This window comes from Suricata suricatta, chromosome 8 (assembly GCF_006229205.1).
Source record: "Suricata suricatta isolate VVHF042 chromosome 8, meerkat_22Aug2017_6uvM2_HiC, whole genome shotgun sequence".
NCBI classification, from domain to species: domain Eukaryota; kingdom Metazoa; phylum Chordata; class Mammalia; order Carnivora; family Herpestidae; genus Suricata; species Suricata suricatta.
Genome location: NC_043707.1, coordinates 139,429,590 through 139,441,752, shown reverse-complemented (window position 1 = coordinate 139,441,752; position 12,163 = coordinate 139,429,590). Strand labels below are relative to the sequence as shown.

The 12,163-nt window shown below is 59.6% G+C and overlaps 1 protein-coding gene across 3 annotated transcripts in view; it reads right to left on the bottom strand.

The window, feature by feature from the left end:
- CEP104 (centrosomal protein 104) overlaps positions 1 to 12,163 on the bottom strand; it is a 15,157-nt gene that overhangs the window by 2,635 nt on the left and 359 nt on the right. For 2 of the 3 annotated variants that reach the window (XM_029949662.1, XM_029949664.1), the window contains exons 2-7: positions 8,366 to 8,571; positions 5,546 to 5,719; positions 5,039 to 5,177; positions 3,635 to 3,697; positions 3,271 to 3,347; positions 384 to 552 (exon numbers count right to left, since the gene is read on the bottom strand). In XM_029949662.1, coding sequence (XP_029805522.1) covers positions 384 to 552; positions 3,271 to 3,347; positions 3,635 to 3,697; positions 5,039 to 5,177; positions 5,546 to 5,719; positions 8,366 to 8,478 — 735 coding nt within the window. In that variant the 5' untranslated portion in view covers positions 8,479 to 8,571. Of the gene's footprint in view, positions 1 to 383; positions 553 to 3,270; positions 3,348 to 3,634; positions 3,698 to 5,038; positions 5,178 to 5,545; positions 5,720 to 8,365; positions 8,572 to 11,765; positions 11,865 to 12,163 lie in introns of all 3 variants that reach the window. The other variant, XM_029949663.1, reaches the window with a different exon arrangement.

The following is a 12,163-nucleotide window of genomic DNA, read 5'->3' as shown; positions in this document are numbered from 1 at the left end:
CACCTGGAGCACACGGGGTCGCTGCGGGCACCGCGGGCACGCACGGCTCCGCGGCACGGCTCAGGGGACGGGCTCCGCTCGCAGGGGGCCCCGGGGCGGGGGCGCTGCCTGTCCTGCACCCGCGTCTAAGACATGGGCGCCTCACGGGGACCCTGAGCCTCTTAGGGTCCCTAGCGCCTCGGGGCAGCAGGCGGCCTCGGAGGACGAGGTCTGAAGAGTCAGGCCGTGCCTTCACTTCCGCTCTATCTAGGGGCTCGACTGTCCCGAACGTCACTTGGCTTGTCTCTGGACCCACCCTGACCTCCGCCGGCCTTGTCCTGCCGCACTGGCCACGGAGGCCTCGCACAGAGCAGAGGGGGGACCGCGCTCTCTGGAAGCAGTACCTTCTGCAGGTCAGCAATAGCTTGTTTCAGCTTCTTGGCATAGTCGTAACGTTCCTTTTGGACGGCTTCGCGTTTTCTTTCATCTAATTTGCGTATGATCTGGGCAACTTCAGGATCCTGGTACATATCGAAGGCTAAGTCGTCTAGTGGAGAAATGTAGTCGGATTTCCTGAAGGAAAGAAACGGGTATTTCAGAGCGGACTTGGCTGTGGGCGACGCAACAGAGGGAACCCCGCGGGCCCGAAGGCGCAGGCGCACGCACGGCACCCCCACCACGTCTGCTCCCGGAGCACTCCTGCCTGGGACAGCGGAGGCTCAGAAAACCCCAACGGGCTTCCGGTCACCCAGCTCTCAGCGTGAGCGGGCCTTCCTGACTCCACGGCGTTTGCTCTTGACCGTTAGTCAGACTGCACTTGGGCCCTCTGAGCCTTTGCTGCAGTCATTCTTCAACAGACATTCCGAGTGCAGACCCTGCGCTCAGCTCTGATCTGGGCACGGGGACCTGAGTGCATGTGACTCCTCTGAGGAACAGGGAAGACCTGCACCAAACAAGGACTGCCAGGCCCCGTCCTTAAGAAGCCTGACCCGGTGGGGCCGGGAGCCCAGGCGCCCACACCCGACACCAGCACCACACTCTGACGGGCCCTGTAGATGGAGAAGCCTAGGCCTCCCCTTGACCTCACAAAGTGTCAGTCTGCAGGACGTCCCACGTCCTGGGGAGACCAGCGAAATCCTTTCAGGAATAAACGACCTTTTAGTTATCTGAGCACCCCATTTCCGACCGTCACCTCGCTCCTTCTTTCAAATTCCACAGTAGGCCGGCAGGTTTCTCCCGGGTCCAACCTTTAGAACCGCAGTGCCAGTCTAACCACTGAGCAAGAAGGCTGAGGGTTCGTGTCAGACTCTCCATCTGCTGAGTCAGCTACACAAAGTACGCCAGTTGTTAGCTTTGGCTTAGAAATTTTTATATACAAGGGGCGCCTGGGTGGCTCAGTCAGTTAAGCGTCCAGCTTCGGCTCAGGTCATGATCTCACAGTTTGTGAGTTCAAGCCCCACGTCAGGCTCTGTGCGGACAGCTCAGAGCCTGGAGTCTGCTTCAGATTCTGTGTCCTTCTCTCTGCCCCTCCCCCACTCATGCTCTGTGTCTCTCCTTCAAAAGTAAATAAACAGTAAAAAAAAAAAAAAAAGATAGAAAGACACATTTATATCCAGGTAGATTTTGATGGAAATACCACTTGTCATAAAAACCTGGTTGTCTAATAGGCTCAGACAGGACACAGGACGACCTCTGCGTTCACAGTCCCCTAGGCCCGCCCCTGGACTGCTTCCCGCCGCACCTGGTGGTGGGTTCGGCCTCAGCAGCTCGGAACGCCGCCAGTCAATCTCAGTGATGGGAAGGGAGGGAGGACAGCCGGGGGCCCCTGGGTGGCTCAGTCATTTTGGCACCCGACTTCGGCTCACGTCACGGTCTCACGGTTCATGAGTTTGAGCCCTGTGTTGGGTGATCTTAAGCCCCACTTGGCGCTCTGCTCTGTGGGATTCTCTCTCTCTCTCTATCCCTTGCTCACTCTTGCCCTCCCTCTCAAAGTAAAGGTCGGTGATGAGCAGGCAGTGACACGCTTTGTTACTGGTACAAGGTTAACTACTCTTCAATCAAAGTTGCTTCGCCCCGAAGTCCTAGATGAGAAGGCAAAGACTTCATCTCACTATGGAAATGCCACAAAGAAGAGCGGCACCTGTCCTCTGGGCCTGTGGTCACAATTCGAGGGCGCTGGGCAGCTTCCGGAGCGCCCGGCTCCCCATGGCCCACCAGCGACCCCTGGCGGCCGCCTCCACGCCCGGTGCCGCCGCTCGGCACAGCACACAGCTTTCCGCGGACCCCTCCGCACCTCCAGCAGAGCCCTGCGGGTGAGTCGGGATGGGCCCGCTGCGGTCGGCCGCTCCAGCTGGCTAACTTGATAAAGAACTGAGGTGACAGAGTCCAGATAACCCGAAGAACCTCCGTGGGAGCTTCTAAGGTCCCCGGGGGTTTGTCTGCCCTACACCCTGGGCTTCACTGAGGGCAGAGTCGAGGAGCTGTTGGGGGGTGTGTGTGTGTGTGTGTGTGTGTGTGTGTTGACAGCGGACACGGAGGGATCACCAGGAAAGGTAAAGAGGGCACCGCTGTCACTCTGCGGGCGCAGGGAGCGCCTGCAGGAGGCCGAGTGGCCTGTGGACGTGAGAGGTCACGGTCCTCACTAACTTTACACACATGGAGGACAGTGCCCCTACTCACACCCGACGCGTGACAGCCAGGCGGCCGGCCCGGAGGCGCCGCAGGAAGCAGGCCGGTGCAGACTGCTGGCGCAGGGTAGTTCGCTTCTCCGCCTGCATACACGCGGACAGACTCCCTCTGCGGCTCGGGCACCGTGCGCCAAGTGCACACGCCAGGGGCCGGTGAGCCTCGCTCCCAGGGGAGCCTCCCGGGCCTGCAGCCCGGCCGTCACACGGTGCGTGTGAGTGCGGAGTGCTCAAAGCAGACGGGAGATGGAGGCGCTAGGAACAGAGAATCCGGGTCACTTAATTCCTTTAATTCTTACCTAGAAGGTTGCCTGTGCCAACAAAGTACCACGGGAGGGCTGACAGATCTTTTACCTGCATTTTAGGAATTCTCTGGTAATCCCTGAGCACACGAGAAATGATGTCTCTCCAGGGCAATAATGAAGATGTGATACAGGAAACGGTGACCTAAATCTCTAAGCGTGTTTAAGTCCGTCCCATCTGGGGCTTATCTAGCTCAGAACTGGACGAGGGGCTCGCGACCCCAGAATCCTCTGGAGGGGACGCGCACGCTGCCGAGTCGGAGGAGGGTGTAGGAGGTGGGGGCCTCGCGGGGCGGGGCTCTTACCCAGTACAGGTTCCTTCCAGGGCCGGGTCCTCGGCGTTGTGCCCCAGATAGTGGTCGATCAGCTTCTCTCTGGAGGTCTTTGGGAGCAAAACATTCTGCTTAGCGCCTCAGGAAACTGGGAGCAACGTGCAGCCTTAACTAGGGGGCGGCGGGGCAGGAAGGGCCAGCAGGCCTCGGGGAGCCGCGTCTTTGGAAGCACAGTTCAAATTCTTGAGTGAAAGCATCTACAGCTGCTAAAAATCATGTGCTAGTCATTCAACAGTTTTATGAGGATTTTCAAGAGGACACTCTCTGTGACAAACGTGATCAACCCCCTCTCGCTAGACACGTTTTCCTCTCTCGGAACGAGACTTCCTGCACTTACGATATTGCTCTCATCACCGAAGTCTGCAGGGTCCCCAATGACGTTCACGGCAACCAGAGCGACCTACGGGAGAGCAGCCAACAGGAGACAGTGTCGGCCGTGTGCGGCTTAGTCCCCGCCACAGTCATCAAGCAGGGTGACGGCCACCAAAGCGCCTGAGCCGTAAAAGGTGAAGCCTGTGTGTCACAGGAGTATTATGAACTGTTTCTACAGACTACAAAAGTCAGTACGCGAACGCAGCCTCGTGCTGAGACGTCCGCTCCCAGTCAAGCTCGGGGGCCCCTCTCTGTGCTCCTGGTAAGCCGGACGATGAACTGAACGTGTGCAGGAACCCAGCTCGGCGGGTCCCTGCGGGGGAGGAGCCCCCTTCCCGCAGCCTCCCTCCCTCGAGAACCCCGCGCAGAATGGGGTGAGGGCGCTGCCGGCCCGTGCCACGAGGCGGGCCCGAGGAAGCAGTCGATCTTCGAGTTCACGGTCGGGCGCGGCCGCAGGGGCCCAGGCCTGCCTCAGAGCCCGCCTCCAAGGCACTGGCTGAACACAAAACGTTGGTTTGGTGGGACGTTTCCATTCCTCCTGAAAGTATCTGTGCTAATTAAGAGTCTGCTGGGGACGCAATTGACTGCTACTACATTAATCGTGCCCAAAACACCACAAAGCTAAAAAAGAGAAACGAAAAAGAAAGATGGGAAGGGAGGGCGGAAGACGAGGATGAGCCCTTGCTTGGCGCTCGACCGCAGGCAAGCTAATCACAGCCCAGCCCCCGGGGGTTTATCTCGGGGACCTACCGGGTGTTCCAGAAGGGTGTCCTCCGACAGAATCAGGGCAAGCCCCATAGGTAATTTGAAATTTTCTTTCTTTTTTTTTTTGAGTTTATTTATTTTGAGAGAGAGAGGGGGACTGTGTGCGTGCACACAGGGAGGCGCAGGGAGACAGAATCCCAAGCAGGCGCTTCGCTGTCCGTGCGGATCCCACGTGGGGCTCGATCACACAGACTGTGAGATCATGACCGGAGCCAATACCAAGAGTCAGATGCTAAACGACTGAGCCACCCACGTGCCCCAAGTTTCCTAACGGACACGGTAAAAAAATGTAAAAAGAAGCCGACGTTGATTTTAAACGCAGCACAGCCATGAATAGTATCACTTCACCACAGAACCGATTCTGCTCCTCATGGAAGACCTTGGCCCGAGTGTGCAGTCAGCCCGTGCGGCCCCTGGCACTCGGCGGCCCGGGCCCCAGCGCACCACCCGCATGTGGCAGGGGCTCCTGGAGGGACGGCCCGGCCCCGCAGGCTTCACCCCGTCCGGACACGTTACCGTCTAGAAGAAAGGCTTGCAGCGCCTTTGCCAAGGGCGCAGGCCCCGCGCGGCCGCCAGGAGGGGGCGGGGCGGGCCCGCCTCTCACCTGATTGTATATGTTGTACTTGTTGATGTGGTTTTCGTGGAAGGTCAGCTTCAGAAACTGTCCCACCGCGTCCACGTAGACGGACTTCAGCTCCCGGGCTCTGCAGCCCGTCTTCTCGTTGTCACAGAGAGAGACGTAGCTGAAAGAGAGCACACGCCAGAGTCCCGCTGACAGGGGCCGTCCTGCGCAGCGGAGGGGCTGCGGCGACCACCAAAGCCGCAGGCTAGAGGAGAGCTACGTCCAGAGAGGACGCACCTAGGGAGAAGGCCAGAAATCATGTTCTAGCCAGTCTTCGTAAAGCAAGTTCTGGACCTGAAGGCGGGACGAACACCGCGGACGAAATGACCGCCCTGCTCAGACACCGGGTGTCCCGGCGGCAAAGACAAGCCTGTGACACGGGGCCGACCCCAGGGGGCGATCCGTTGGTCTGCATGGCACTGAGGCAGGGAGTCAGGGGACCGGCCCCCCCCCCCCCCAGCCGCCCGGAACCTTCCACGGAGTCCTCACCCGAGCCTTCGGAAGCGCTCGGCCTGGCAGGGCGCGAAGCACTCGGGCAGGCTCTCGCTCACGTAGAACTCCACCTTGCTGGGGATCATGTACTGGTGGGCGAGCAGCTGCAGCTTCCGGATCCGGCACCGCTCCACCAGCTGGAGGACGACCTCTTGGGGGAACTGGCAGAATCTGGAAGCAAACGGCTGTTTTCCCACACGGTTACGGCGGCGGCTTCCGGCCGACCACGCGGCGCGCCCCTCGCACCCAGGCGGGCCGGTGCAGACCTGAGGCCCACGCAGCGTTCCCGCTCCCTGCAGCCCCAGCCTCGCAAGGCGGGGCTGAAGCTCTAGTTCACGGCTCACCTGCCCGAGTCAGCCTCCTCGCAGCTAGAAAACGGCCCAGAGAAACCTGAAGTTCATTTACCACCAGATCAATACTTCAGTCTTAAGAGGCCGTGCTAGAGGGCAAGACAGGGCCAAAGGCTTTTCCACAGGAACCCAGATGCTTCGGGGAAACCCCCTGCTTAGCAAAGCCTGAGCGAGGGGTGCGCAGGAAGAGTCAGCACTGCCCGAGGGCCACGCGTGCACGGTGGCCTCGAGGAGCCTGTCATTTTGCTCAGTGAGCGCCACAGCGCATCAGGAACCTCCAGGGAGCGGGTCAGAGGACCGCAGTGTCGGCACAGACCGCGCGGCGGGATCCACAGCGTTCAGGCAGCAGGTGCCGCGTCCGCTGAGCTGGCCCGGCCTGGGTCCCCACAGCAGTGGGGCGTCCGGGCCCTGGGAGGGGCACGCACCCAAGGATGGAAGGAAGGGCTCGGCCCCCACGCCGGCCGTGCTCCCCGGCCCCTCTCCACCACCTCTCCCGGCCGCCTCCCTCTCCGCTGAGGAGACCGGAGCCTCAGATGGGGCTGCCCGCACCGCTCCCTGGACGGGGTGGCGTCCCTGCTCGCGCCCCGCCCCCACTCAGTGCCCTGAACGGCGCTAGGGTAGTTCTGTTTTAAAAACAATTTTTTTTTAATATTTACTTTTGGGGGGGGGGGAGAGCGAGTGTGTGCGCGCCAGAGACAGAGCACGAATTGAGAAGGAGCAGAGAGAGAGGGAGACACAGAATCTGAAGCAGCTCCAGGCTCCGAGCCGTCAGCACAGAGCCCGATGCGGGGCTCGAACCCACGATCCGTGAGATCATGACCTGAGCCGAAGCTGGCCGCTTAGCCGACTGAGCCCCCAGGCGCCCCTAGAGTAGTTCTCCCAGCGACACGCACACTCTAGAACCCCCATCCTCAGAAACCCCTCCTGTGACCGCGCATCCCTCTCAGCCCCGCACTGGAGCCTGCTGCCAACGTCCACAGGAGCCGTCTGTGGCCACCAGCACCCCCTCCCCAGCCCCTCCGGGGTGCTTGGCCCGCAGCCCCACAGCTGACTCCGGCCGAGGCTGCGTGCAGTGTACATCCCGGTCCCGCGGCTCCTGGCTTTCTCCTGCCTTAGGGCATCCTCCTCGGGGCTGGGTTCCAGGCTCCTTCCTCTCCCCGCACTCACCATGGGGGACCTAGCTGACCATGGCTTTAGAAACCTCCTGCCTGTGGAGGAGCCCCAACTACACGTTGCCCCGAGCCCAAGCCTCCGACCCAGCGGAGAGCTGACGTGTCCACGCAGACGCCTGACAGGCGTTATTAGATGCGCCGGAAAAAAATTCCTGACCCTGCCACCTCCCCCGACCCGCGCAGCCAGGCTCCTCGTCCCCCTGGGGGCCCTCCTCCCCCACCGCGGCACGCGGCGCGGGCAGAGGAGAGGAGGGAAGAGTGCATGAGGCTGCCCAGCCTCCGCGTGCAGGGGTGAGGGGCGGGTGAGCACAGGCAGGGTGGACTCTCGCCCCGAGGCCCCGTCACCAGGAACCTGCCAGCACGGAGCGTGCAGAGATGAGAAGCTCGTAGGAGCCGCATCTGGGGCAGGAGGGCCTGTGACTCGGCCCTCCTCGGCCCTCCTCGGCCCTCCTCGGCGCTCGGGCGCGGCTCCCCACGTTTAGGATGGTTACAGTTTTCAAGCGCGAGGCGCCTGTACCATAACCGGTGGTGAGGTCATCCTGGGCACAAGGACACTCACGGAAAAGTCCTGTATTATTTTCAAAAGGAAAAAAAAGCCTTCCAAAAGTACTTAAAGAAAAATAAGCAGCCGGACAAAATCAGAAGTTCCATGCTTTTTAAAATCCTTCAAACACCAGCTCATGACTCAGTTATTCAAATGCAGCTTCTAGAGTTCAGCATACATCAAAGCTGCCCTTGAGGACCGCGGAAAAGGTGACAAACGGGACAAAAGTGTGAGAAGCGAAAGGCAGGTGAGGACAGTGGGGAGGGGCGGGGTGCCCGGGGCACAGGGGAGGCGACACCTGTTCCACCTTCAGTGAACTCTCACGACCTTTGGGCACAGGCTGAGTGTCAGAAAAAGCCTAGCGCGTACGATGCCCCTCAGCACCGGGCAGATAAAGGTGATCGGGCGCTCCTGGCTGAGCCTGGGCTGACAAAGCCCCAGCCACAGGCGCTCAGCTCCGAGCGCAGGGAACCTGGGGACGCAGCTCGGCCCGGGGCAGGGGTGCGGCCACGGACCGCGGAGAGGCCGCTACAGCCACGGCGGTGCCTCCCTCGCCCGCTGTCGGGGCACCTCTGAGGCCGACACCACTCAATGCTTGGAGATCCCACAGGTTTTCTTTAAAAACACAGCACGAGGGAACCCGTCCACCGCCTCACGGCGTGTCACCACGGAGACAGCCCGCAGCCCGGGCCTGGCGGGGTGGGTCCAGGCAGAAGGGTAGCAGGAAGGGAGCCCGCCGCCCCCGACCCACCTGGGCGACCTCCACCCGCTGACGGTGGGCGCGTGGAGCATCAGTTCCCGGGCGCTGAAGCCGTCCTCGTGCCCGGAGGAGCTGACCACGACGAAGCCGACCTTGTGCGGCATCCTGGGCGCCGGCTGCTCCGAGGGCGGGCAGACGTCTTCAGGAGAAAGGACTTGGTTACGCTTCAGACCACGAGAGAGTCCGTCCGTGCCTTCCTAAGACGCCACATAATTCACAGCATATTCAGGATTTTCCCAGCACTTAGAATCTAGTTTTTTATTAAGCGTTTTTCATAGGAGTCTCTGATTCTACTTAACGTACCATTTATCTTGACTTTTTCCAAAGAAAGGTCCTAAAAATGCGATCCTGTTGTGGGCTGAATTGTGCCCCCCTCCCCAAAGCTACGCTGAGGTCCTAACTCCCGGCGCCTGTGAATGTGGCCTTTCCTGGAAAGAGGGTCTCTGCAGATGTAACGGGGTTTGGATGCGGCCGTGTGGAGCGGGCGGCCCTGACACAGCAGCCCTGGCGCCCCTCCGGGACAGAAGCTGGGACAGAAGCTGGGGGCGGCGCTCCCGGAAAGGGCGTGGCCCTGCCCGCAGCGGGAGTTCGAGCTCCCGGCCTCCAGAGTTTTGTTGTTCTAAGCCATCCGGTTTGTGGCACTGAGTTATGGCCAAAACACAGAGTTTTGCTAAGATACAAATACCAAGTATTTTTTTAATGAGTTAAGAAAGTGGAGGCGCTTGGGTGGCTCAGGTCATGATCTCACAGTTTGTGGGTTTGAGCCCCGTGTCGGGCTCTGTGCTGACAGCTCGGAGCCTGGAGCTGCTTCACATTCTGTGTCTCCCTCTCTCTCTGCCCCTCCTCCACTCATGCTGTTTCTGTCTCAATAATAAATAAACAAAAAATTAAAAAGAGAGAGAAAACAATATAACCAGTGTGTTAACAAGTCCTACAAAGGTAGGAGATAAAGGCAGTTATCAGCAGCGTGGTAAGTGCTGACAACAGGTGTGCAGCCGCAGAAGTGAGGGCGGGACTCCAGGGAGACGGCCGGATGCAGAAATGGCACCGGGGGGCTGCCCGAGTGACTGACTCAGAGCCGATATTTAAATATTGGTCGAGTGAATGTTTTATGCTCACGGCTGAATATCATTTTGAGGGTGGACGCTGGGTGTCTGGTTTTGCCTGCCTGGCAGCCACCCCGTCCCCATGTGAAAGCGGCCCCTGACTGCAGTCTGCCCAACGCTCTCCCCACCCCTCCCCTGCAGCTCGTTCAGAGGTGGGACAGGAGAGCAGGACCCAGCCTGGACCAGCAAGGCTCTACCCCAGGACTCTGGGAAACAGAAGCCTTCGTGCTGGGCCTATGGCCGCAGAGTATTTCTGGGGGGGGGCTGCTGGAGGCCTCCAGGGGAGGTCCTGCCAGAGAGCGGGCTGCCCGGGCCAACAGCCACCTTGCCTGGGTACCCTGAGTTTCAGCCACATTTAACGCCCAAACTACTCACAAACTTCCGGTTATTTTCGAATCACTGAACCAGTGCTCACTTTGGCAGCACATATACTAAAATCGAATCCCTGAACCAATCAAATTCCTCTCCAGTAAGCCAATCTGAACTACGTTTAATCACCTGCAGTAGTAATAAGTCCTCACTAAAGAGTCCTCACGAAAGTAGAAAATAATTCTCCAGCAAGTTCTCTGGGATAGGACATACTGTCAGCTGAAATTCTGAATAGGAGGTAACACATAAACACATCCCACATGAAATTTTGCTCATTTTAACGTGCTGGAGGCATGATCTAGATCTTTCTTTTACTTTCATTCCGAAGCTGAAAAGGCCCGCTTACACACATTACTGGCTGGCCCTTGCTCACGTTCCTCGGGCTGTGGGAGCAGAAGCATCCACAGAAACACACAGCAGCACCAGGGGGCCTGGTTAGTTCTGCTGCAAGCTCGCTGCAGGAGGTCACAGCGTGGAGCGGGCCGGGAGCCGAGGACAACTCTCCAGGAAGGTAAGGAAGGACCGGGACTATACGAGGGGCAGGCCTGCGGGGAGCCCCACCGCTGGGACCTGGGATGGGATTTGTCCTCCACACCCGCACCCGCTCCCTCCTGTGCTGGGCCCTCAGCCTGCACCCGCTCCCCTCTGTGCTGGGGCCCTCAGCCCGCACCCACGCCCCACTCCCCACCCTGCCTTCAGATGGCTGACTATGACTGACTCCCCTCTTCTCCCTCCCCCTGTCTTTTCTAGAGGAGGACTGTGGCCCTTGGCCTGGAGCACTCCGCCCTTCCCCAGGATCCCGTTCCTCCTCTTGCCCAGCTGGGGTCTTCAGTTTCTGTGCTCCCTATCCTGGGCCGAAGGGTCACCTGGGTCCTGACACAGCCTGCAGTTTGAATCCCCGCTTCCTGTCGTGAATTCTGAAGTCCAGCCAAACAGAACTAAAGCTCATGTTTCTCTGCTCTGAATTCCTCAAATCTCTCCATCTTCAAAAAAAAAAACTTTTTAATGTTATTTTTGAGAGAGGAACAGAGACTGTGCGCATGCACATTCGAGTGGGGGAGGGACAGAGAGAGAGAGAGGGAGGGGGGGAGAGAGAGAGAGAGGGAGAGAGAGAGGGGGGAGAGAGAGAGAGAGGGAGAGGAAACAGGATCTGAAGCAGGCTTCTCGCTGTCAGCACAGAGCCTGACATGGGGCTTCAACCCATAAGCTTGAGATCATGACGCTCAACCGCCTGAGCCCCCCCTTTAAGGGCAGGGCCCGCCACTTCCTGCTCCGGGGTGGAGGTGTCTCCGAAGTATCTTCACCTGAACGTGACTACGCGGACACGAGCTTTAAAGCCCTGTGCGTCGGTCTGTCCTCAGCCCCCGACACACACACCTTCCTGCCGCTCGGACACAGGTTCGCGGTCACCCAGCTTCAGGGACAGGGAGGGGCTCTTGCTCCAGGTTGCAGGGCTCGTGAGCCGTGCAGGCAGAACCTGTGTTTAGCTGGTCGGGTTCCGGAGTCTGATCTTGACCAGTCCACTCTGCTAAGGTGCTAAGACTTAAACGTGAGACTTCTGAAGTCCTAACCGAGGATGTGTCCACAGACTATCGTGCCTCACTGACCGCAAACCGGTACGGGCATTCAGGCGCCAGGTAGGAGGAATGCCCGGGCACTGTGAACACAACATCACCCCGCTATTTGCAAAGAATTCCTTTCTGTCCACCTTCTTCCACAGCCCTTCGCCCTGTGCCCGGAGGTCCCCTCTGTGGGAACCCTTACATGACGCGGGGTGTTCGTACAGGTCGCTACCATTAGACCCCACGAACGTCACCGCTGATATTTCGGGGGGAAATCGAAGCTCTGCGGAGCACTGGCTACTGCACGCAGGACCCCAGGCAGCAAGGGCTCCCCGCCTCGGCCTTGCTGCGCACCTAGCGGCTGCTCAGAGGCAGCCTCGCCAACTCTACCAAAATGCAACTTTTCAAGATGTATCAGGATCGTTGACATCCACCAATGAAATCGAAACAACTCTACAAGGTGAGAAGACAAACCTTGTTTCCACTTTTCTTTTTATGGAAACCTAGTTGTTCCGCGAGTCAAGAGCTGTTGGTCAAGTAAGCTGAACGGCTGCGAGTGCCGCAGAGCGCACCCGACCCTGGAGGGCGGCGCGGCGGGGGTGGGGGCGGCACGAACCCGCACCACCGCACAGCCGCAATCCTCGCTCACTTGGGTCGGCGTCAGCCGGGCGCCCGGAACGGGGAGGTCGCGACGTGCAGGCCGGACCCCGGGCTGTGGCGGGCGGAGCGCGGGCAGCTCCCACTCCGGCCGG